The sequence below is a fragment of the Mus pahari genome, chromosome 21 (assembly GCF_900095145.1).
Source record: "Mus pahari chromosome 21, PAHARI_EIJ_v1.1, whole genome shotgun sequence".
NCBI lineage: Eukaryota > Metazoa > Chordata > Mammalia > Rodentia > Muridae > Mus > Mus pahari.
In genome coordinates this window covers 4,995,196-5,021,350 of record NC_034610.1, presented here as the reverse complement: position 1 = coordinate 5,021,350, position 26,155 = coordinate 4,995,196, and the positions used below count along the sequence as shown (strand labels likewise).

Sequence of the window (26,155 nt, the reverse complement as noted above, 5' to 3'; positions counted from 1 at the left end):
CCTATACCTATACCTATACCTATACCTATACCTATAGATAGATAGATAGATAGATAGATAGATAGATAGATAGATAGATAGACAGACAGACAGACAGACAGACAGACAGACAGACAGATAGATAGATAGATAGATAGATAGATAGATAGATAGATAGATAGATAGATAGATAGATACTGGATGGATGTAGAGACTCTGCATAAAATTATTTCAAAGGGACTGAACTTGCCCAGTCTCAAAAAATATAACCCGCCAAATTTTCTTCTCAAGACAAAGCCCTGCACTAAGGAGAAATCTGTGTGGAAGAAAAGGGGAAAGGGAAAGAGGGTGTCTAATTTAAAACATGTGCGAGAAAACTGGGGGCTTGACTTGTACCTGGAACCCCAGCACTTGAGAAGCCAAGGCAGGAGAACTATCTCAAGGTCAAGGCCAGCATGGACCCCAGTATGAGGCTCTATCTCATAAGCACAATGGGCTAGGGATAGCTTAGTTATTAATTTCTCATTGAATATATAGGTAAGGAAAGAGAGAGAGAGAGAGAGAGAGAGAGAGAGAGAGAAATACAGTCTTTCAATTATATAAATATCTAAATCACTCAATGAAATACCTCATTTCCTACACTAATAACTATATAGCTTATATTTTCCAGAAAGCCATCTCCCATGAAGATTTACTTATAATATGTGACCTTAGACTGTGTCATTGAGGACACACATTGTCTGTGCATACCACTGTGTGTAGAGATCATTAGCATGTACATAAAGAGGTTCATTCAGGTCTCCTGTCTTGTTTCCATGGGACCAGAACAGTGAGAGAACGGAGGAGAACTTTAAATCTGTATCCACAACCTATACCCTCTAAATTAACTAAGCCATTCAGGGGACATTCCCAGGTACTTGTGTATCAGGTGTCAGAATTGAACATAAGTGTGACAGAAGTAGTGACTTCTTTTTTGTACTCCCATAACACACACACACACACACACACACACACACACACACACACACACACATCTATACCTCATTCCAGTATATTTCCTCCCTTCCCACCTTCTAAGGGAAATGTGTCACACTCAAACTTGACTCCTCCTTGTCTCATACCAGGCAAGCGATCTGCCTGAAAGTTCTATTGTTTCTGCCTTTCTGTATGTCCAGCTTCAGCCAGTGATCCCACCTCCATGCCACCTCCCTGGTCCAGGCTGCCATCAGCACTCACAGTGACTGCCAAAGAGAGCTCGGGCAAGCATCTCTGCTTCTTGCATCCCCTGTACCCTTTAGAGTCTATTTTGAGTGTATCCGTCAGGCAGATGCCTTTAAAACATCAGTCAAGTCATACCAATCCTCTACTCAGAGCTCTCCAAGGCTTCCGGTATCTTTTAGAGAAACAGTCAGAGTTCTTACAATAGCCGTCAGGGACCCCAACATCCCGGAGCCCCGTGAACCTTCTGCCTTCACTGTCTCTCACACTTCCTGGCTCAGTCAGTTTCAATCCCACTGCTCTTACAAGCACTGCTCAAAGCAGCCAAGTATTTATGGCCTCAGGACCTTTGTACCATCTGCTGTTCAGGCTGCAGAACTCCTTCCCTGGGGAACCGCAGGCTTACTTTCACATCTCCTTCAGATATCTACTGAAGTGTGCCTTGTCTGTAAGGCTTTCCCCTGACACTGCTTATACTCGTAGTGACTGGCTTCCCCGGGAGCCCATCCCATTCTTCTTTATCATTCCCCTCATTCACAGGCCCTCAAAACCCTTTCACATTCATCTTTCAGCGTTTGGTATGATGGTTGGGCTCCTGGCTTTCTTCAGTGCTCCATCCTCAAATTGGACTCTCGGGAGTGTCTGATGGGTATGGAGTGGGCACTCAGCAAAGGCTGCATAAATCAGTTAATAGCTTAGCAAGTCCACTTCAGTGACCTGAGTTTAGAAGCCAAAATGATCCAATAATGTCAGAACAGTATCTTAGAAGCACCATGTTCCCATGGAATTCCAGATTTCCTCCATGGGCCGAGGACACCACTACGGGGACCTGAGCTCAGACAAGAAGTCAGGGGTACAACATTCCAGAAGCACGGAGCCCTGGTTAGTTTTTGTCAACTTGACATGAACCAGAGTTACCTAAGAAGAGGGAACCTCAATTGAGGAATTACCTCTCTCATACTGGCCTTTGGACATGTCTATGGAGTGTTTTTTTTGTTTTTTGTTTTTTGGGTTTTTTTTTTTACATTGCTAATTAATATAAGAGAGGCTAGCCCACTGTGAGGGGCGCAATCCCTAGGCAGCTGGGCCTGGACCATATATGAAAAGCCTCTGAGCAAGGCAGAGGAAGCAAGCCAGTGAGCAGCATTCCCCCCTGGGTCTCTGCTTCAGTTCCTGCCTCCAGGCTCCTGAGTGAGTCTGTTTTGGATCTGGTTTCCCTTGAAGATAGGCTGTGACTGGTAAGCCAGGTAAACCCTTGCTTCCAAGTCTATTTTGGTCAGTGTTTTTATCACAGTGACACATAAGCACACGGCAGACTCTGTGGGGAACAGCCTAGAACTCTGACAGAAGGGGTCTCAGGGCCTGCTACCCCAAAAGGGTACTCAGTAAATGACCTAAGATGGCTTCTAGTTGTCCCTACCCCAAACCTAGTCAAGAAAGAAACCCCAAAGGCTCAGGTGTGTGGATTTGCAGTGGCAGTGGAGGAGAGGGAAGATACCACGGTGAGCCTGCTCACCCACTCTTCTATTGCAAAGTGGGCTCGAGACAAAAGTGAGGTGGGCATCCCCTGAGCCTTCCAGAATTACACCCCAAGGTCAGGATCCCATCAGGAGAGGACATTTCACCTGTCTCCTGACTCCCAGATTGAAGGGCCCTCAGGGCTTCTGTAGCCACCTGTGGCTACAGAAACTATAGTGTAGGTTGGGTTGACGTAATGGTGTAGGTGCTATGGCTCCTCGGTCTTCTGTGTTTTAATGAAGTCAGTGGAAAGGGAACCAGGCAGAATAGCCGGAGAATGTTCTTTGATTGACAATCCTCTTCTTCAAGCCCACTGTCAACTTGCAGGTGGTCAGCCAACTGTGAGGTCTGTTTTCTACGTGATTATAAAGCCCCATCAAATCTGGAATAGAAACATACAAATATGTTACCTTAAAAGACTGACAACACTCTTCATTTAATATACACATAGTACTTAGAAGTTAGAATACAGTTTATGGGCACAGTGTCACAGAACACTAGATTTGGGTGAAAAAAAAAATCTGTTTTCTAAAGAAAAAAAACATGTTAAATGTATGCATCCCTTTTTCCCCTGGATTTTCAGGAAAAGTTTCTTGTGTCTCAGGATAACCCCAAAGTCCTAATTGTCCCGCCCCTACCTCCCAAGTGCTGGGATTGCAGGCATTTGGGACCATGTCTGGCTACAAACTAATTCATTTTCCTTTTGAGTTTGGAAAACTTTCTCTGGGCTAGGTCACACCTTTACCCCCATATCCTCATCCTCAAATCCCCCACAACTATCTACTCCCACCTCCCAAATGTGCATCCCTGAACCCCTGAACCAAACTGAGAAGACAATCCCAGAGTCCTTCAGCTGGGAGCCTCAGGCATAAATAAGTCATCTGAGACGGCTCTGGGTCACCGTGCGAAGCTCACCGTACCTCTCACTTCTTCCAGTACAATAGGTACCAGCAGTATGGTGCCGAGGAGTGCGTGCTGCAAATGGGAGGGGTGTTGTGCCCCCGTCCTGGCTGCGGAGCCGGACTGCTACCCGAACAGGACCAGAGGAAAGTCACCTGTGAAGGGGGCAACGGCCTAGGCTGCGGGGTGAGTACTGACCACATCTAGTGGCGCTTGGTGGTGTGCGCCTTGCTTTGGTGGAGACTCTAAGACCACTTGCATTTTCCTTCCAGGCTCAGACATATTGAACTGATTACAGAAAAACAAATTGGTTTTTTTTTTCTTTCATTCCTGTGTAGGAGTCAACCTCTGAAACTGTATTTATGTTGGAAGGGGGAAGCTGTGCTGGGATGTTCTGCTCTTGGTTTACTAGGATGCTTATTTTAAGATGCGCGAAACCCCCACACCGGACCTTTACATATCCTTGCCATGTTCAGTTGATGCTGGGGGCCAGAGAAAGTCTTCTCAAAACCCTCAGAGTAAAAGTGGAGGAGGAAGCAGGGTCCCCACAGGGGTTGTTTAGTCGTTTCGCCTTGGCATTTACAAAATGATATTGATCTTTGATGGGAAACACTTCTTATAGAACTGCAGATTCATGAGGAGTTTTCTGAAGGAGGGTACAATTAGCCAAGTCTTAGCACCCAGGCTGAACTCTTGGTTAAGTCTCTCGTGCATACGTTAGCGTCTATTGTTCTAGCAAAACTTGCCATGTGTCCTGTGATGCGCCTCACAAAGCCAGTGTTGTGCAGTAGAGGAAGTAGGAGTTGAAAAATATTTAGGTGCCCTGATGCCCTAAAAGGAAAACAAACCAACAAAAGTTGCCTCTGGGTTAATAACCATAGTTGTGTGCGAATGAAGGCTCAGGTAAGTTCACTGCCCTCAAAAGCTGTATAAATCAAGCCTCGGCCGAGCCTTGGTCTCCACCAGACACGGCGTAGTCCACACTGACTGTGGATGGCCTAAGGCTGGCTGCCACAGTTAGAGATCAGAATCCTGTCCATTGCTTTCTTTTCAAGCGAGTTACAGTCATTTTAGACTGATGGCTAATTTCATATGTCTGTCTGCTGTTATCCTAATGGCTCTGTCTATAAAGCTGCATTTTAATATTGCTTCATGAGAAAGATGATTTCTTTGGCCTGGGTTTTTACATTGTTTCTTACATTGCTCTGAGAACTTTCAAGGTTTTAAGTAGTTTTGTATTTTGGAAACATTCATATGATATTTGTGTATTCGGGTTCAATATTTTTTTCTAAATACAGCATGGCATCATGAGTAGCCTATGTATTTAAACTGCAAAGCCTGAGAAATTACTTTCTAAAAAGTTTAATAAATTTATTTAGTATTGGGGGTGAAAATTCGAGGATAGCTTGTGGGAGTCAGTTCTCTCCTCTGACTGTGGGGGTTCTGGGGAATCATACTCAAAGTCTTGGACTTAGTGTGAATCCTGGGGGTCACTAGCACTCGCAGTCATGGACTTGGTGACAAATACCCACTGAACCATCTCCCTGTCTCAGGAATTTGATTTAGAGGTTGTTTGAATAGTTGCAATGCCTTTGGGTCATGTGAGTTTGGGAACAAACTTGACTTCGGGGGGGGGGAGGCTATATTTAGGCGTCCCTTTGCCCTTTGGAAATCTGGGTAATATGAGTCTTTCTTTTAATTTAATTTGTTCTGTTTTGTTGTTTGCGGGAATAGAATTGTCAGGCTATGTTCCTTAGCTAGTGCCGTGTAACAAATAGCCCTACATTCCCTCATTTCTTAGGACATGTATTAGGTCCCAGAGCTTCTAAGGGTCAGGAGTGTCAAACGAAGGCTTTGCCTGGGAGTTGTGCTTCAGGGTGTCCCCATGAGGTTACAGTCTGAGGGAACATCCCTCTGAGAGTGTGACAGAAGCAGAGAGACCTGCCTGTAGGATGGCTCCTCCAGCCGTGTGTCTGGAGGCAAAAAAGATCTCAATTCTGCCTTGGTTGCCACCAGAAGGCGTGGTCCTGTAAGCCCCCCCCCCCCAAACAAAGGGAAGACCTTGCCCAGGTCCGGGACCCTTCGTTTCAGGAGAAACTGTTCTTGATGCAAATCACAGGAGGTTTATTCAATTGGCTAGCCTAGGCCAAACTCCTAACTCACACAAAAGCTGAAGAGTTCGACCCTTTGTCCTAACAGTAGAGGGGGGGTTGAAGGCAAAACCACAGGAGAGGGGAAAAGGGTAAAAGTGAATTACAACTCTTTCTCCAGCTGAGCTGTCCTTGGTAGGTTCACAAGAAATGGGGGGGGGGAGAATTACAGCCTTCTCCGGCGGAGTTATCTTTAGTAAACATTCCACAGGGGCTAGGAAAGTAACACCTGGTGAAGGGTAAAAGTGAATTACAACTTCTTCTCAGGTTGAGCTGTCCTTGGTAAGTTCACAAGGGGGGGGTTAAGAGAATTACAGCTCTTCTCCAGCGAAGTTATCTTTAGTAAACATTCCACAGGGGTTAGGAAAGCCACACCTGGCTTCATTTGTTGGCAAAGGGGTCATAAGCTATCTTTTGGTGCACATTCCTGGTCCCAAACACGGAGAGATGGGCGCCTGGCTGGGGCAATTGTAGATGATTTCCTAGCTAGCTGTCAGGTGGAGGGACAGAGGGCTCCCAGCTGGCCTTTGAGAACAAAGGGCTCTTAACTGGCAGCAGTTCTAATGATCTGGGGAACAGGTTTTGGGGAGTGTTAAAGCTGGGGCTCCACAGTCCCTCACCACAGAGCCCTGTTCTCAGCTGTTTGTCTCCAAGATGGCAGCTTTTCTATGAGCTTGTGACCCAAGCAAGAGAGCAAAAGAGGGGATCCTACCTGTGGGGTCTAACTCTCCAAGTCACTCACCATCACTTCATCTTGAGTCTACTCCAGAGATCCATGCTACCCTCAAAGGGTGGAGAACTAGGCCTTAGCATGAAAGAAACTAGAAAAGAATCTGTGAGTGTTATTTTAAACTACCATCCCTCGAAGTTGAAAAGAGAACAAAGAATAAAATTTGTTTACGAAGGTTTATTCATCTCTCCCCTCTCTCTCTCCCTCCCCTGTCCTCTCCCTTCCCTCTCCCTCTCTCTCCCCTTGCCCTCTCCCTCCTACTGCAGTCTTTCTATTCTCTCCAAGCTTCCATTGGTTCCCATACCCTCAACTTCTTGGCAGATACAAATTGCCCTCATCTTCTCCCTCTGCTTCAGATCCCCAACTTTCACAAAAGGACATCAACCCAGTTGAAATACCGAAGAGATGCCATAACACCTAGACAGGAACTTAGGTTGGCATCTTGATTGCAAGTGCTGGCCCTGCCAACTACTAACCACTGTGAATCCCTCTCTTCCAGTCTTCTTACTCCAGAACAGTGTATATCACAGCAGCCAATATAAGACTATCGTGGATTCTAAATAACAAATGTATGAATTAGCTAAAATGGCATTTGATATACAGTAAGTATATGTGGTTTGAAGGAGAATGGCCCCCAGAGGCTCACCTATTTGAGTCCTTGGTCCCCAGCTGGTAGAACTGTTTGGGAAAGATTAGAAGGTCTGGCCTTGGAGGAGATGTGTCATTGAGGGGTGAACTTTGACGTTTCAAAAGCCCATAATAGGCATGCTCTCTCACTCTGCATGCTGTGTGTGTGTCAGCTATAAGCTCTCAGCTACTGCTCCAGCACCATGCCTGCCTGCCTGCCTGCCTTCCTTCCTGCCTTCCTGCCAACACGCTGCCCACCATGATGGTCATAGACTCACCCTCTGAAACTATAAGCAAGCCCCCAATTTTAAATGCCCTATCTGTAGCAGAGATCTGCATCCTAGACCTTTTAAATCTTGAAAAAGTTGCTTTTCCTGACTAACTCTTGGAAGTGATGTCATTCATCTTTACTGTGGTTCAAGACATGGAACTTGCAAATTAAGCAGGGGTGTATCACAGTATGACACAGCCAGGCCACCTGTGCACTGAGCTCCAGACTAGCAATGGTGCTCATCAGCTAGTCATGTGACTGCCTCTGTGTGCCTGGACCAATATGTGCCTATGACTACTACTGTGTAGTTTTCTGTGGTATGCATGTTGGGGTCCAGCTGTGGTTCCATGTCCTCCATTTCCTCCCTCTCAAGAGTAAGTGCAGGGGCTAGGAGGGGACTTCTTTGAGGATCTTAGTGTTACAGCTCTCTTAATGAAGACCTTCTCTAACGGTCTTCAGTAAGACAGCTCTCTGAGATGATCTTAGTTTGTGCACACAGCTTTATTCGGAGTGGCCTTGTACACATACACTTACTTCAGGGTGAACCAGGACTGTATACATGAACCTTGGAGCGTGGGAAGGGATTCTTCTTAGGGTGAAGACTGCATTGACTGGTGCTTAAGGTACTGGGGATTCCTCATTTGCATGAGGAGGCATTCTGGAAAGTTGAACCTGTAATTTTCCCAGGGATTATATGACATCTCTCGGGTAGAGTGTGGGTCAGGCTCTCCAGATGAGACGGAGATGATAAGAAAAGGGAGTCTTCCATTTTTTGCAGAGTTCAGGAAAGCCGTCCAGACATAGTAGACTACAACCTTAGTAGTGAGGTGCAACCGTTTCCATCTGAAGAAAGCAGATTCCCATGTTTTGCTTGACTTGAGCTTCTCCAACACAGAAGCTTAGGTTAGTATATAGAACCCTGTTGTTCAACCACATATTCACGTCCATTGGAAAATGAGATCCCCTGACCCTTCCTGCCTTTCTGTCTCTGAGATCACCAGTTGCCGAGGCTCAGTGAGCATTACCTAACATGCTATTAGAAGGTTTTTTGTGACAGTCGAGGTCCATCTGGCAATAGCCTGGCAGATCTATAGTGGTCAGGGCAAATTCATTGCTAAAGTAAAGAATGATTCCAGAGAAGGTACCACTTCCTAGGATTCAAGTTGAAATTTTGTACTGGTTATCCCGCTCCATGTTCCTGCCCTGATTCTACAGTCTTCTTCATGGTAAAGTCATGTGGTCGAGGTTCCATGGGGTAAATGGATGAGGGAATGTCCCAAAGAATGCAGGAGCATCAGAAATAACACTGAAATTGTCTTCCACTCATCAATCCTAATATTAGAACCGCTTCCCTAGCCTCACAAAGATGTGGTGAGAAAGTAAGTGCCTTCACACACTTTTATAACAGGGTGTCTTACTAGCACTCCTATAGTTTGATGCTGTGTGTAGAGATGCACAGAAACTCCACTACAGAAATCGCCTATCAAAGGTTCCCACTGCCACCAGGCAGTGAGCTTGTGCACGCTGGCATATGAAATCTCTCACTCTTGGGAGCACTCTCTTATGCCTGAGAGCACCGAGATTTTAGTTTCTGCTGAGCACAATAAGACAAATGTATTTTATTTCACGTGCATTGGGGTTTTGCCTGCACGTATGTCTGGATGTGGATGTTGGATCCCCTAGAACTGGAGCTACAGACAACTGTCATCTGGTGTGTGGGTAGTGGGAATTGAACCGGGGTCCTCTGGAAGACTGTTAACCACTGAGCCATCTCTCCTCGTCTTAAAACTGTATTCTGCTAAGGAAATGAGAAGGCATTTCTTTAGGATTTCTTTAGGACCTCAACAGTCAGATAGTGCCTGCATGGCAGGGAGCTGGGTTAGAGGGCGACACTGTGGCAAGTGCCTTAGTCCCTCATCAACACAGGTCCCTCCTGAGGTCCTGTAAAGCAAAGCTGTTGCTTTACACTGCGTTCCTCAGAACGGGTTTTAAAATCGCTCAAGCTCCAAGTTGTCAACCCAGCATCAAACCAAGATTCACAGACGCATGCAGAGTATGGTCATGCTGCATCTGGGGTGAGAAAATGGTGACTTTGATCTTATTGGGGATTTAGTGAGGTGAGTGTCTGACCCTTACCTTCAGTCTTTGTGTAGGGGAGGAGTCAGTGAAGATGCAATGATTTAAGTTGTGATTGAATTAAAACTCAAATTAGCCAATAGGACATAGAGCCCTTTATCCATACGCTGAGTTTAGAAATGAAAAGGCAACAGACGTTCGCTGATGTTAGGGCCGGGGGGGGGTGCGGGGGAGGGTTCTCTGTGTTCTCCATTCTTTTCATTTTCAGCTCGGATTGTGCAACAGGCTCTTCTATACCCCAGGCTAGCCTTAAACTCCATAGATAGCCAAGGAAACCCTCTCCAGAACCACAGGCGTGTACTACCATGCCTGGCTTCCTTTGCTGCTCTTTAAGGAGATCTTGGTTTATTTTTACAAAAATACATAAATTATAATGAAATATTTTTTGTCAGCTATAATGAGTTGGTTCTTTCAAAAAGAACTGGAGTTAAAATCTAGACTCCACTTGGATGTGGCTTGCACCATGATGTATGCAAGGAGACACCAGACAAGATGAGCATTCGTCAAGATGACTAAATAGATGCCATTGCACACAAAAGCTCTAGGCTCTGCCATACCGAACCTACAAACATGCCCCAGGTAGAACCATGCCAAGGTTGATATGTTAATTTTTAATCTATAAAGTGTTTTTCATCAAAAAGCATTTATGAAAAAAAATCAATGCTAGGAAATGTCAAAAAATATGCATTCCTTGTTTATTTGACATGTGTCCAAAAATCTAATTTCAACTCCAAGACTGGCTCATTTGCAGATTGGAAATAAGTCTTGCTAGACTTTCTGCCTGCGAGACAGCTTGGAGTGCAAAGATAGAAAGCTTTGGAGAGTATTTATTTTAATTAAAGAAGCCGTTCGCAAATGTACAAGCAAGTTCCCGCATACCATTCCTCTGCAAAGTGTTTGTCAATTGACAAATGTTCCTCGAAAGACAGTGTTCTGCGATTTGAAGTGTGTGCTTTACAATCCAGCACAGATCTGGCCATCCTACTTGTCTCTAGTCAGTTTTTGTTCAAATAAAAGGAAGTAGTATTCTGTTTGGAGATGAACTATCTTCTGAGATGCTCCAGTGTGTGGTCCCCAGCTAGGGTTGATGTCGAGGGTGATGGGGTGGCTGAGCAGGATGGGTGGCAGGGAAGGAACCACATCACAGCCAAATGGAGGTGTTGGAAGTAGAGACTGGTAGCTGGAAGAAAGTTCCTTGAACCATCTCTTTGAGAATAGCTTGTTCCTAGGCAACCCTCTTCCCTCTGATGTAAGCTGCTTTCCTCCACTCAGGGTGCAGAAGTGATGTACATGCGACTATGGATGTAAAGCAGCAACACAGTCAGCCAAAACAAACAAACAACAAACAAACAACAAACAAATGACCAACAAACAACAAACAAACAAAAACCTGTTCTTCTATTGTACATTTCTTTATCATGCATTTCATCACAGCAACAAAAAGCTAACACAAGTATGAACTAATTTCATCCTTTCAAAATGTTAAGCCCCCAACTCTCTGTGTTGGGGAGCCATCATGGTCACAAACTGACCGAAGACCCCTGGTCTCTCTCTATGAGCTACAGAGAGAGCACAGAGCAGTGCAGAATACACTCATTGAAGAGACTACTGAATTTATGGGTTTACTTTGCTGATGCTCTGACCTCTCTGTAGGGTCATGATGCACATATGCTGTTCCTTACATCCAAACTCAATGCAACCAACAGTTCAGTTCCTTACAGTAGCCCCATTCTGGGTGCTGAGTGGTCCCACAGGGCAGGTAGCAGCTACAGTGAACATTAGAGACACAGACTATTTTGTTCTGCTGGAGAACAATGTGGGCACCACTGCAACACTGAAACTTTCCTATGTCTTGACTCCAAACACTTTAACCTCTGCAGTTGTGTATAACAAAAGAAATCTGGAGTACAAGAGTACAGAGCAGGCCAGGCCTGGTGCCATGTGCACCAAATCCCAGCACTCAGGAGGCAGAAGCATTTTTTACCAGAGTTCCAAGTCAACTTGAACTACATAGGGACATGGCGGTGGGGGGGAGGGGTGCATTTTGCAAATCGAGGACCGTGCAACACGGTTTCTTGGGGCTGAGGTGAGGAAATGAGGGGCAGGATGGCAGGATTACAGTCCAAGTGCAGACTGAACGTAAACTCAGCCAGGTGGAAACCAAAAGAAATGTTACTTTTCTTTGGAGCCTGCTAGGAATGCAATGCAGAGAAAACAGGCTGAGCAAAGGGGGTCTCTGCATTTAACATTTAAACCAAGAGAGAAGCCGGGCCCGCTGCATCAGTCAGTGGGTAGTATTACTAGTTTAGGTTACAGTCAGACTGTTTGATAAGTTCTAGGCCAGAACCAGCCTCAGCTCTGGGTGTGTTTGGTGGAGGGGATACACCACGCAGTTCATTGCTGTTAGTGTCTCTAGGAACTCTTAGCCCTCATTCCAAAGCTCCTCTTAGCTAGGGCTCTAGCATTCATGAAACCTTGGGTCAGGTACCAGAACCGCCTAAAGGCAGAGGCGATAGTCTGTGCCTAGAACCCCAACTCTTGGAAGCCCAAGGACATCTTTAAATATGGACAGAGATCAAAGCCACCTTCTGAAACCTGTTCCAGCAGAGGCACTCCCTTTCTATTTTAAGTGTCCCAGAACCAAGGTGACTCCATTTTGTTTTTCTTTCTTGGCTGGGAATGAAGTGATAGATGTATGGTCACATGAGTAGCAGGTATGAATTAAACTGGAGCAGAGAACTTTATTTTCTGTAAGATTAGAAGTTTCTGGTGTGTGAACGTGCAGTTTCCTGAAGCAGTAGAATGTTCGAGTGCATCTTCTCTGTTCTGTAGTCCAGGAAGGGACTTTTGCGCGCTGTGTTTTCCAAGACAGGTGTTTCACGAAACAACTTTGGATTCAAATCGTTCCCTTCATGGTTTTTTATGCAAAGTGCTAAGCAGCATACCACTGGTTATAATGAGCTTGCGAGATCTCAGCCTCAGAGCCAGCAGGCCCACTTGTTTTCCTCGTAGTAGAGAACGGATAAATGCCTTCCAAATCATATGCTATGTTTGTCTCACATGTATTTTTAGTCCTCTTGCTTCAGCATTTCATACACATACAATGCATTTTAATCATTGCAGCTCCTCCCACCTTTCCACATGCCTCCCTCACACCCCCTTCTCTAATTTATGTCCTCCCTATAGTTTTATTGTTGCATGTGTGTGTGCCTGTGTGCATACGTATATACATACGTACATATGTGCATGAGTGCATGCGTGTGCATGTGTAGACCTATTGAATCTAATTAGGATTGGCCATATGAATGTGGTGGTGACCACTTGGGCCTACTCAGTCTATCAGAAGACCTGTCACTGTAGAAATCTGCCCTACCCTCAAAGTTGTTGACAACCTATAACTCCTCAACTAGAGAGCCTTTCTACCATCCGTGCTGGGGTCTTGACTTTTGGGTCTTGTGCAAGCCACCATTGTTAAGAAGAGTTCATGGGTGCACCATGGCCATCATACCCAGGAGATACTTGCAACCAACCCCCTGCTCCTCTACCATTGAATTCCCCATGCCTTCATCAGTCATGATGCCTTGGGTATATTGTGTTAACGTTATAGACATCCCATTTGGGGCTGAGCACGCTATTGTCACTTCTTCTCAGATGCATGGCCAGATGTGAGTCTCTGTGATAGTTTCTGTCTGCTGTGACTAGAAGCTGTTTTAATGGGTGGTAGATTTTTACTAGTCATGAAAGCTTGTTGCTGGGCCTGGCTCAGGGCTCAATTGCATTTCTGAGAGTCCATTTCTATAGTAAAAATCCTTTTAATTCTAAAACTGTTATAGACATATGTAATAGGTTTAAGATCAATTCTGGAAGATAAGATGCATTTTCATAAATTGACTGTGTGTGCTGAATTACAACTCATGGTCAAAGAGTCTCTATTAAATGAATGGCATATTCCAACTTTTCATAGGGTAAGTTCAGGGAGCAGAATATTTTCTCACGGTGGATATATATCTCATAAAACATTGTGTCAGATAGTATGACCATCACAAAGGGACTGTTGAATTTAGAGATTTGGTTTTATTTTTACATTTGAACAAATCACTTCCACACAGCAAGAAGAAAGGTCACACGGCTATAGCTGAGCCCAGCCAGCAGGAAATGGTTCAGAGTCTTCTTGCAAAATGTGGATCTGAGTCCTCCTCTCCCAGTATTCTGAGTGCTAGCCTCTCTCCCCTTTCCAGCCCAGAGGTTGGATGAGTCTTGGGGACACAGCTAGCTACATTTCCTCTTAGTACAATATATACATATACAAACATATGTTAGGCCTTTATCCTAAGTCCTTTGTCTTCAATTGGTAGGAGCCCTACAGACACACTATGTTCTCCCTGGCTTTTCTTCTGCCCTGTGTTTCATTCTGCTCTCTCCAGGACACCAGTCCCGTAGGGAGCTTTCCTCCAACCTGTGCTGCCACATCCTCCATCATGCCTTCCTCTGCATCCAATTGTTCGCTCCGCCCCTGCCCCACCCCACAGCTCCGGAAAATGGCCTCCTGATGCACGCATTCTGGCTCCCTTCGCTCCACTCTGCTACTCACACTCCTATCAGTATCCCACACCCACAGGCAACAGAGTGGGACCATCAGAGCAGGACTCTTTGCTCTCCCACTCATTGTTTTTATCGTGGTAAAAATAGATGACAAATTTTTTCCATTTTAATCACGCCAATGCTCAAGCTCATAGAACTGAAAATATCCACAGCGTTATCTAGGCACCACAGCTCTTTGCCCCAATGTCTCTTCATCCCAAACGGAAGCTTGTCAAACCACGCTCCTCATTTCCGGCTCTATGAATAACTCCCATCTGGGTATTTCCTATCGGCAGAGTCACTACTGTGTCCTGCTTGTTGGTCTTGGCAGCAGTATTTTTGAGGCTTTCCCATGTTGTTACTGTGTGTCCGACTCGTCATATAACCAAATACTGTCCCACAATAGGTGCATGCATCATATCATGTAACATTTCTTTGTTGCCCTTTATCTTTTTTTTTTTTTTTCAACAGAACATAGTCCTTATTCTTTCTGGATCCAAATTTAGGCAGAATCTTTGAATTTTAGTCTCTTGTCAGTGGTTTAAAAAATCAAGTTCCAGGGTCGGGGGGGGGGATACCCGGGGGAGGGGGCATTCACTCAGAGGAGAAGGAGACAGGGGATGGGGGAAGGATTGTGGGAGGGGGAGACCAGGAGGGGACAGTGAGCAGGATGTAAAGTGAATAAGTAAAAAAAAAAAAAAGAAATCAAATCAATTTTTTTAAAAAAAAAACACACAAATAGTTCAACATTATTTAAATGGCAAAAATCAAAATGTGGTTTAATAAGAATTTTAAGAAGTAGTGTGCTTAAAATTATACAAGAATTACAAACCTCAAAGAATTCCTATTATTATGAAAATTATTTGATAGCTTACAAAGAAATATTTTAAGTGATTGTATAAAATAAAAATGAAATAAGCTTCAAAAAAATCAAAATCACTTCAAGTCCCAAGTATAATATCAATCTGCCTAAAACATCTTTTCATAAATAACAAACTTGATTTAATATGTTAAATATCCTGCCAATACATTCAGTGCAGGGACCCCAAATAAGTCGACCTAGTCATTTGTCACTCTGAGGACTCATCAAGTCCTTCCTGTAGTGTGGACTCTACTCATCTCTTTCTCCAGGTTGACAATTCAGTAATAACTGATAGCTCTCACTTTCCTCTAAGATCTAAAAAGGATCTACTACACTGACATTCACTTTTGACTTCAGAAATCTAATGCTAGACACCAACCAGCCTTGAATATAAGGAATCGGTGCCCACCTATTTCAGCCCCCTCGGGGGATCATCCCTCCTAAGCAAAGTTCCCTGTGCTTCTTTGTTTCTGGTCCCTCTATACGAGCAACGCTGTCCTGCTGGAATTAGGCCTCAGGAACAGAATCACAAAGGCTTGTTACTCTTTCTGAAGAGTAACGGAGAGCCATGTGATTGTTGCTTTGAGGCAGGGTTTTGGGTGTCTCAGGCAAGCATTGAACTCACTGTGCAACTGAGGGTAACCTTGAGCTTCGGGTCTCCCTATCTGTACCTCCAGAATTATTCTGAGGTTGCAGGCGTGTGGTTCCATGGCTAGGTTTAAGGTACTGGAGCTTTGAGCCCAGGGCTTTGTGAATCCAGCACTCTACCAACCGAGATGCATCCCTAGCTGCTCACAGGAGAGCCTCTATCGCTCTCTTTCTCAATCGATAATGACTAAGAAACAATAACATTTTTGCTGATACTACAATGGTTAAATATGGTTTTGACTCAGCCTGTGACAATGAACAAGGTCAGTCTCTGCCCTTCCTGTAGATTAATTTTTAATAGAATAGAATTAAGTGAAAAGAGTCAAGAATAAAATTGGTCCTCATAGAATTATAAAATCTTATCTGAATCATTATTATTAACCATTAAAGGTGGTTGTTTGGGAATGGTGGGAAGGATATGAGAGGAGGGGGGGTTATTTGCAGTTTAAAACCTTCTTTAATGTAGGTTTCCAAACATGTAATTAGAATATTTTTACTTTATTGTAACATAAAAGACTACTGTTTCTGATATTATGAGCTACAATTTTTCTTAATTAAATGCCTGAAATATATACTAAAGGAACTTAATAATGTTATGTGTTAAAAATACAAGCAATGGGGCCTGGGAGATAGCTCAGGAGGTAGAAGCATTTGCCTGCCTGCTCACCTGACTTCTAGCCTCAGAACCTAGAGCACCAGGGAAGAAAGTCAACTCCTGGAAATTGTTCTAAGACTTGAATGCCAGTGTAACAACACACACACACACACACACACACACACACTGAATACATACAATAATGATGATGATACAGGCAATGTTGTACTGCACACTAGAGTTACTGTGGTTCATAACTGATTATCTATTTTGTAACGAACTAAAAGGAAGGAAGGTATTTGTAGGCTAAGACGTGGTTAGTTTCAGGATACAAAGGCTAGCTACGCTGGCTTGATCATTACACAACCCATGTGTGGAGTTATCACACTGCAACACCGCTCTATAGACAATTGTTATGCCAGTTGTGTATCTAAAGCAAAGGAAAATCACAGACAAGGCAGCCTGGCAAGTAACTTCACTATGTAGACCCATTCACCATCCTGAAAGAGTGTTTCCTTTGGGTTTTATTGTGGGGTGGGGGGTGAAGCATGTGCTTTGCACTGGCAGAGGTCCACCAACCTGCCCACTATTCTCAGCATGAGCAAAGCGTGCAGGTGGCCCAGCTCAACATCCTGTCAAGCTTGTAATCTGCATCAAGCACACCTTCCTGTCATACCAATTTAATTGAATGACATAGTTAAGAAAAATGGGAATGAAGTCTGCTGGGAGATTTAATTTGCGTTCTCAAAATAAGCTTCATGAAACATGTCATCCGGAGGATTGGGAGGCAGGAGGCACATCAATGAATTTCAATATTTTTGTGTCATCCTTAAATAGTTTAAGTAATTCCTAAATTGTAGGAAAAATACATCCCAATGCTACATTACACGTGTCTAAATTCTAGGTACTATATTCTCGCTGTTATTTTGCTGTTGTCTTTTAATTTTTTTACTTTTAATTTTAAGGCAAGGTCTCACTCTGTAGGCCAGGCTGGCCTGAAACCCCACTAAGTTACTTATGTTGGCCTTGCATTTGCTGCAGCTTCTTGTCCCTCATGGACCTCCAGCCTCACTGTGTTCTATTACTGGGTCTTGTGTATCTAGCTCCCATTCCACAGACTGGGGACTGGCTCCTGTGGTGCCCAGAACCCAGTGTGCCAATGCATGGGAACCCAGTGTGCCAAGCAGTACACTCTAACTTTTTCAGACCAATTGAGGACCCAACATCAGCACATAGCATGGTCAACCCCACTCCTGGTATCAGAAGACAACTCTCCGTAGGAGAGCACCTTTCTCACACTGGCAGACATTCGGGACCAGATGGGCTCCATCCTCTGACTCGTGGAAGTTAACACCATTTTGTCCCTTGTTTTTCACTCTGCTGGTGGCCCCTGGGACTTGGTGACCTGCCCCACAGGAGCAATGTGGCTATTGGCCTTTCTCTCTGATTTTCTTTTCACTAGAGCCAAGGACCTACCAGCTGGTTCCTCAAAGTTTACTGCACCTCAGCCAGGAATGACAAAGATCCGATGGGAGGCATTTCTGTCAGGGACATGTGAGGCTGTTACACCAGGCTCTGACCCACTCATCTGTATGGAAGCTTATATTCTGAACAGACTAAAAAACAAGATGGTTTTTGGTTCATTTGTTTTTTGTTTGTTTGTGTCATACCCATTTTATAGACTTGTTTTGTAAAGAGAAAATTTTAAAATCCAGTAAGGCTGCAAATCTGTGGGGGTGAAACATAGGCAAAAATGAATGTACTCTGCCCACCTCCTCCTGCTCTTGAGCTGGCTTGAAGAATCTTGAAGGAAGGAGTGGTTTGAGGGAGGCACAACTTCTGAATCCCTCGGGGAGGTCATTTGTCAGATAGGCTTGCACTTCCACAAAGAAAGCAATTTTCTCCTTCCTCTCTGTAGAAACGGGAGCTAGCCCAGGACACCTGCTTCTCCCGAGTCAAGTCGCCCTGCTATCCACACTCTTTAGGAAGAAGATAGAATTGCCCCCACACAAGTTCTTCCTTACAAAGCCATATTGGTTACAGTCTCGCTCTTACAGACAGCCTAGGAATTTGATGTCAACCAAAATTTTTTCCCAGTTCTTTTCAGGTACAAGTGTTAAATGACAGGAATGTCATCGAGACAGCCTCCCTAAACTCTTCCTGTAGCTACCTATGTAGACAACCTTCCTCTGAAAGACTGTCACAAGCCATAAAGGATTTCAGGGGTTTTTGTTTGGTTTTAATTTTCTTAGACAGAGTCTCTGGTCTTGAACTTCTTATGTAGGATGATGACCTTGAACTTTTGGTTCACCTCCATCCTATCTCCCAAGTCCTGGAACTACAATTGCACATTGTTGTGCCCTGTTTCTACAGTGTCATTGTGTGTGTGTGCCAGGCAAGTGCTCTACCCTCCATAGGGAGGGGCCCTCCTCCCTAAAGACTTGCCAGATCACAAGATAGGGGTTTTGTGCCCCATCTCTCTCAATATGAAACATGCTTCTTCGTGTAAGCAGGCTGGTATGCTGTCACGGCTCTATCATTTAGAAGAGTTATTAGGAGAAAAAGCTCCCAAGCCAATCACCGTGTAGGTCGGTCTCGTGTGGGCATGAGATGAAATGTCACCTGTTGAATCTTTAAAGACTGTGAAGAGCCCTGGACGGATGCCTCTCAGACAAGAAACCAGCAGTTATTTACTTATTTCCCAATCTTTAGACCCATCCCCACAAGCGGCTTTACACGCAGAGAGATGACAGCTAAGGCTGGTTTTAGGAGATGGCTGCTACTCAGAAAGAAATAAGACTAAACCAAAACAAGCCTCTGAAAGACCCTTTCAAGAGGCACGGGCTGCCAGGCCTTTGTGTGGGCAGCATTGTGCCCCTGTGAAGTGCAGGAAGTATTTAATCAACGAGAAAGGCTGGAGTGGAGAGATAGGATTAAAGAGATAAAATCTCTGCTACCCAGAAGATGGTGTATTCAGCCATCATTGGGAAGAGAGACCCCTGGGTCTTGCAAACTTTATATGACCCATAAAGGGGAATGCCAGGGCCAGGAAGTGGAAGTGGGTGGGCAGGGGAGCAGGGTTGGGGGAGCGTATAGGGGACATTCGGGATAGCATTTGAAATGTAAATGAAGAAAATATCTAATAAAATAATTTAAAAAATAAAGACAAAAAAAGTAATTATTATTGCATATATAATGACTGGCAAGATAGTTTCAAGTCAGAACATGTATAATAAATATGATAAAACATCAGAGCACATCATTTCATGGTTCCAGTTATATGTGCCTTGTTCCTGTAGAGGCTAAGAACAGTTAATATTATCAAAACTGTTTTATCTTGCTTTTCCCAGAGATAGCCCCACAGCCAGCCTCAATCCGTCTTCCCCTCTGAGTGCTGCAACTCTTTGGCCACTCCGGCCAGGGCAGAGCCCCACAGATGCTAGCAGATGGCACCCAGTATGCAGATCGCCATCCACTGAAGAAATACTGGTTGCATGTCCATGTGGGTGGACCCCAAGGCATCAGAAATGGTCTCACCTGGATGTCAAGTACCTGGCTGAGATTTTTCCCAAACACAAAAGGGCAGATGGACATTGCACGGACTTATGTCCACCACAGCCTCATCTATTCTCTTGGCTGTCTATTTATCCTCAGTCCTCAATACTCTCTACTTATTTCCAGTCTCCAGGGCTTTTTAAATATTATCATGCAGGGGAAAGAACTTGTCTGTGGAGGCGTCACACCTTCCTCATTTCTAACAGGACCGCGTATTTGCTAAGCAATGCCTACGCTATCTCTCCTCACATAAATACACATTCTGCTTCATGTTTTCTCAGGCATGGAACAGTAGACTTCCAGCTCCTAATCGTACCCTTAAAGCTGCACTTGCCCCTCACACGATGGTGTCTCTTCAGTAACCCTCGGAAATTTGTGCAGATAGAGTAGCATCTGTGTCACCATAAACTGGGAGCAGAGCCACAGGTGTAGAAGATTCTTCAGCAGGACTGATGTCTTCATCTGTCCTTTCTGTTCCCGTTTCCCACACAGATGCCCTGCTCAGCCAGGTAGAACCGCGCACACCCCAAATTAAAGCTTCCAGAGTTGCATATTGCACATGCCACCTCATGTGTCACACTTGGAACAGCAGCACATCTGATTTGCATTTCTGACAGAAATCCTCAGAGCTCTTTGCTTCTCCTACCACAATCTGTGGAAACTGCTCCGTCTTCAGCTACCACGCTATTCTAATAAGAAACATTCACCGGGGAAAATGTTAGTGTGTCATTTATTATATTTAAAATGAACTCTTGTAGGGGAAATCATTTATGCATTCTATTTGCATTAATTGCTTGTCACCTGCATGTGTAGCACTGAGTCAGACAATATAGCCACATGACCACAGTGCACAAGAAACAGGTGAACTAGGGGGAAGACGGGACACATGTGCAGGGAATATCATATCCATATGACAAGGCATGATCATACCGAATGAGGTCACACAGGATCCTGAGTAGTCAGGACCTGGTCGGGTACATTCCGCATCACGTTGAATATGCCCATGTTGTGTGCATCACATTGTATGCATACTGCTCCCCGACCTTCATCTGTCAGGCCCCCCGTAGGACTAGCCAAAGGTTGTGTTCTGTCCATTTTCGCATGCTCACTGTCTGCCAATGTGTCCAACACACCGGCCATTATCTAGGTCGTTGTAGCACAGAGGAGAAGACTGGAACTGCAAAGGGTCGTTGGGGCCTTGAAGGTTGACAACGTTTTATACAGCCATGGGATCCGTAATATTTCAGGCTGGAGACTAACTGCCAGAGTCAAGAGTACAAACCAGGAGACTACAGAAAACGCAGCCAGTGTATCCTGATGGGAGAGACTATGGGTAGCTAGAAACAGGGAACAGGACTGCTAGCCAAGAAGGGGAGGGAGAAGGGGTCCTCCACAATCCCATGGAGCCCAGAGAAAGACTAAAGTGTCAGGGTTAGACCTGAAGAAATTTCATGCTACCATGGAAGAGAACACTGAGACTCACCAATGTGATCCTGGATCAACACGTGACACTCCTAACACCCCTTACCAACCACACGTGTCTACCAATGCCTTTTCCATAGACTGGGTTGGGGTTTTTTGTTTTCTTTTGTTTTGTTTTTAGGACTTATAGTTAAAATTTTAGTTTTTCATCACTTCAATATTGTCTTCATCTAAAACAAATACCCAAGATGTGGGAAACTGCAATCATTCTTTTATTTTAAGGTTAGTTTAGAGCTTGAATGAGTTTGTAACCCCTGTGTTTGCGTAAGAGCTAATGTGCCGGGCAGTATTTACTGGCCAGTTTTTGTTATACCACACAATTGACTGCTTTTGCTCTTCCGAAACTGAAATGCTTTGCATTTAGAATTCTTAAACAGTAAGTATTCCTACTTGTTTTCTCAATATTAAACATGGTATCCAGACATTTTTATGGATGAAATGCTTGCCGCACAAACACGAGGACCCGAGTTCAGATCCCCCTCACACACAGAGAAGTCAATTGAGTGCGGCAGCCGTGTATAATCCCCAAACTCAGAGATGGGGGTGGGGTGGTCCCTGGACAAGATGGCCAAGGGAGACTAGCTGAATTTATGGGTCCTGGCTCAGTGAGAGGCCTGCCTCAGAAAACAGAGAATAGTCAAAGAGCAATCAAAGAAGGTAGCCAATGTCAACCCATGGCCTCATCTTACACACACACACACACACACACACACACACACACACACAGACATACAGACACACAGATACACAGACACACACACACACACAGATACGCAGACACATACACACACACAGACACACACATACACACACATATACACACACACATACACACAGACACACACATACACACATACACACACACACACACATACACACAGAGACACACACACGCAGACATACAGACACACAGACACACACACACACACACACACACAGAAAAGACATTGTATAGAAGGGTTTCATGCGTAAAGGTCCCCTAACTGGCTAGACTTGGTAGTATATAACTATAATCCTGGCTCTTAGGAGGCCTAGACAAGAGGACTAGAAATTTGAGGTCTACCTTGGGCTATGTAATGAGCCCACCCTGGGCTTCATAGTGAGACCCTGACTTGGTGGGTAAGGATCTCCACAGGCAAAGCCTTTCAGGTAGTATTTGCAGAGGTGTTTTTAACAATGTTTGAGAGATGGTGACAGATGACCAGGGGTGGAAAGTGAGTGTCCCCCTCCTCTGCTAGGACATATTGGCACTGCTTACTTGGTCTCAATGAGCACACTGCCAAGAGGCATATAACAGGCATTCTGTCCCCAGAAGAATCCTGAGAGACTCCATCACAGTTCCCCTATGAGCGTCCCCCGTCTTATCTTCTGAGTTGCTGTTAAACTTAGGTGCCTGCGCCTAAGTCATTCTTTTGAAAATAGCAAAGTAAGAGAAAAATCGCAAGCTAATGGTCAACAACTCTAGTTTCAAGGTCTCTAAGCCAAAGTAAGAGAAAAATCGCAAGCTAATGGTCAACAACTCTAGATAGTTTCAAGGTCTCTAAGCCACTCCTCATTAGTGTATTTTGGAGAATTGTGGCCCACTCTGAAGCCCCATTCCCAGTCACACCAACCTCACTCAGGAAGCAAGTGTCACACTCAGACACTGACACACACACACACACACACATACACACAAGCACACGTGCACACACACACGTGTCACTTTGCACATACCAGTACACAAACCTTTATACCCACAAGCAAATACTTCAGGAACATACCACCACATGTGATACTGCCCACACCAGATCTTGTCATTTCTACTGTGAAGGGTGAAAGGAACCCCAAACCTTTACAATTCTGTTAGCTCCCTGGATGTTTGAAACATCCAAACCTCAAGGCCAGCATTTCCTGAGAAAAGGAGTTTTATAGATTTAGCAAAGGAAACCACAGTGGAAATTGTAGACCTCAAGAGCATTTCCAAATCTTACCAAAACTCCTCTGTGAAAAGCCTTTGGCCTGTATTCAGTCAACATACTGCATTTGCTATATTTCTGATTGCTTGCAAATACATTTCTACTTAGTCCCTAATAGTGGGATCCATTGTACAAATTCTAGGGCCCTCTGCAGAGCTGTTCACCCGTTCAGTCCATCCTTTCTCTGGCTCCTGGACCCTGGATTGCTTGTATTGACTACTTTTTGCAATGGTTTGACACAATCTAGAGTGGAGGTTCTCAACCCGTGGGTCACGACCTCTCTAGGGGTCAAATGACCCTTTCACGGAGGTCACCTAAGATCATCAGAAAACATAGGTATTTATGTTACGGTTCATAACAGTAACAAAATCATGGTTATGAAGTAGCAACAAAAAATAATTTTGTGGTTGGGGGAAGGGTTCACCACAGCATGAGGAACTAACTGTATTAAAAGGTCACAGCATTAGGAAGATTGAGAACCACTGATCTCGAGTCATTTTGGAAAAGGGAATCTCTAACCAAGAAAACGCTCTCACCAGATTGGCCGCTAGACAAGACTGTGGTGCACTTTTTTTGATTGATGATTGACATGGAATGGCGCATCCCACTGTGGGCAGTGCCATGTCTTGGCTGGTAGTCCAGGGAGCTATAAGAAAGCAGGCCTCAAGTCATGAGGAGCAAGCCAGAAGGCTATAGCACCCCTCTGTGGCCTCTGCTCCAGTTCCCGCCCCCAGGTTCACACCTGGATTCCCTCATTGATGGACTTAGATGGTGAGAGGTGAAGTAAGTCCCGTCCCCCAGGTTGCTTTTGGTCTTGGGATGTTATTACAGTAATAGAAACTCTAAGATGTTACACAACACTGAGTAATGCAGTCCTCTTACTATCAAATTCCTCCTCGGAGAGGCCGATGTGACTTTTTCCGGAGTATCCCGCCTCTTCTCAGAGAGAGAAGTATTCCTTTCCGTGCATGCGGGACAGGCAGCCAGTGGTGGGAATTGGCCAGCCTGCCCTCTCCCCCTGACCGCTCCATTTTGATCCCCAGACCTTTTCCACTGGGACACAGTTCCCCGGACTCCACCAGCACTACAGGATGAAGTGGAAACTTAAGGGTTCTTTGGAGAGTCAGCTGAGGCAAACACATGAAGGAGACACAGGTAAAAGACTAAGGTAGACTCATGAAGGAGTGTTTAGCTGAAGCAGATACAGGAGAGAAGATGTTCTGCTAAAGCAAGCATGTGAAAGGACACATGATGAAGGATTCTTTGCTAATGACATGCATGTATCGGTCTGCCTTACATTGTATAGGTGATCTCCGTTTGTAGAGACTCCATAGAGAGATGTGCACCAAAAAACTTCTGGTAGTGTACCCCAGTTTTTCGCTGCTTTTGTGAACTTGGGCTGATTGGCAGAGGGATGTCAGCTCAGACAGGTGCATGTGGGGAGGCAAGACCCGTGGAGGACATGTGATGTTTGGAGGGCATAAATGGACTCAACAGACAGTGATGAGGGCTGAGCTAGGCTTGCTTATCGAACTAGCTGTGCAATGTTTGGTGGTCTCGAGTCTGTAATAATCTTTGATTTGATAAGAGAGGCACTGCTGAGAACTTCTCCTGGTGTTCTTCCTGGTCCCTCCTGATGTCTCGTGCTGAGGCTAAGGCCTGACTGTCTCTGCTAGGCAGAGTAACTACTGCTGATTCACCTCTACCCCATCTCTGCCGAACTGCCCTGCAGCTGTATCTGTGAAGTGTCTGTGAGTGGATGGAGCTGCCACTGCTAACCTGGGAATTGAACCGCTGATGTCCAGACAATACAGATGAGCGTTGCTCCAAAGACCCTCTCTAAGCAGGTCTACTTCTCCCATATCCTTTCTTCCCCACTACTTCTGGTGGGCAGTGGGCTAAAAGGGAGGTTAAAACATTTAAGAATCATCATTAAGAAGAGGCATTTGAAAAAATTAAAGTTACAACAGGTAGAACATTATACACATAAAATACAAATATATCATCAAAAAATTTTTAAAAAATGGATAAATGAGTATAAAAATAAAGTTACACTTTCCTGGACAATTTTGGACAAGTCTAAATGGGAAAATAATACTTTTCAGGTTGGACCAAACAGGTAACACGCCTTTGTGCCGTGACAGCCATACTTCCCCTGTCCTTACCTGTGTAGATCATCCAAATATGCACATCAGAGGCACCGACTAAGGGATGGCAAGAGACTCTCACACACAGCTCAAACCCAATTAAAACAAAAGCTCTCTAAAAGGCCAAGGCATCGTGAAACAAATCGTAATTTACCAACAGGCCACCTCATAAGATACCTCTGTTGCTTTCAGTTTCTGGACCACTCAGTGAGTCTCCCTGCGGGAGGAAGCAGGTTAACGTGCCTGTGTTGTTTTGGTTATATCCCGTGCAAACGGAACCAATCCCAGGAGGGGTTAGCTTAATTATTATCAAAAGGTCTTTGCCTCGATCATCAAAATATAGGCAACAAAACCTCTACTTCCCAAATACAGCAAATATACTAAAGAGCGTTTAACTCATGCAGAGATTTCTGGCTAGAGACAAAAAAAATCAGTTGAGCCCATGTTTTATAAATGTTTCTTTGTTTGGAAAATACTCTTTGCTTTTTTTTTCCTTTCAGAAAATAATGTTATGTATCAGATAGGCTCTTTCAAAACAAGCTTGTCTTAAACTGAGCTGGCCCTGTTTATCTGAGAATGAAAGTTTAAATAATTTACCTGAAAAGGGTTAAGAGTAGTTAGACAGTGGTGCACACCTTTAATCCCAGCACTCAGGAGGCAGAGGCAGGCAGATCTCTGAGTTCGCATCCACCCTGATCTACAGAGTAAGTTCCAAGACAGCCTGTGTTTAAGAAACGGAAAGGAAAGGAAAGGAAAGGGAAGGGAAGGGAAGGGAAGGGAAGGGAAGGGAAGGGAAGG

At 44.6% G+C, this 26,155-nt stretch overlaps 1 protein-coding gene across 2 annotated transcripts in view; it reads left to right on the top strand.

Annotated features, from left to right (window-relative positions):
• Positions 1–26,155, top strand: part of Prkn (parkin RBR E3 ubiquitin protein ligase) — a 1,168,744-nt gene that overhangs the window by 957,311 nt on the left and 185,278 nt on the right. For both annotated transcript variants that reach the window (XM_021221288.1, XM_029533198.1), the window contains exon 9: positions 3,652–3,801. In XM_021221288.1, coding sequence (XP_021076947.1) covers positions 3,652–3,801 — 150 coding nt within the window. The remainder of the gene's footprint in view (positions 1–3,651; positions 3,802–26,155) is intronic.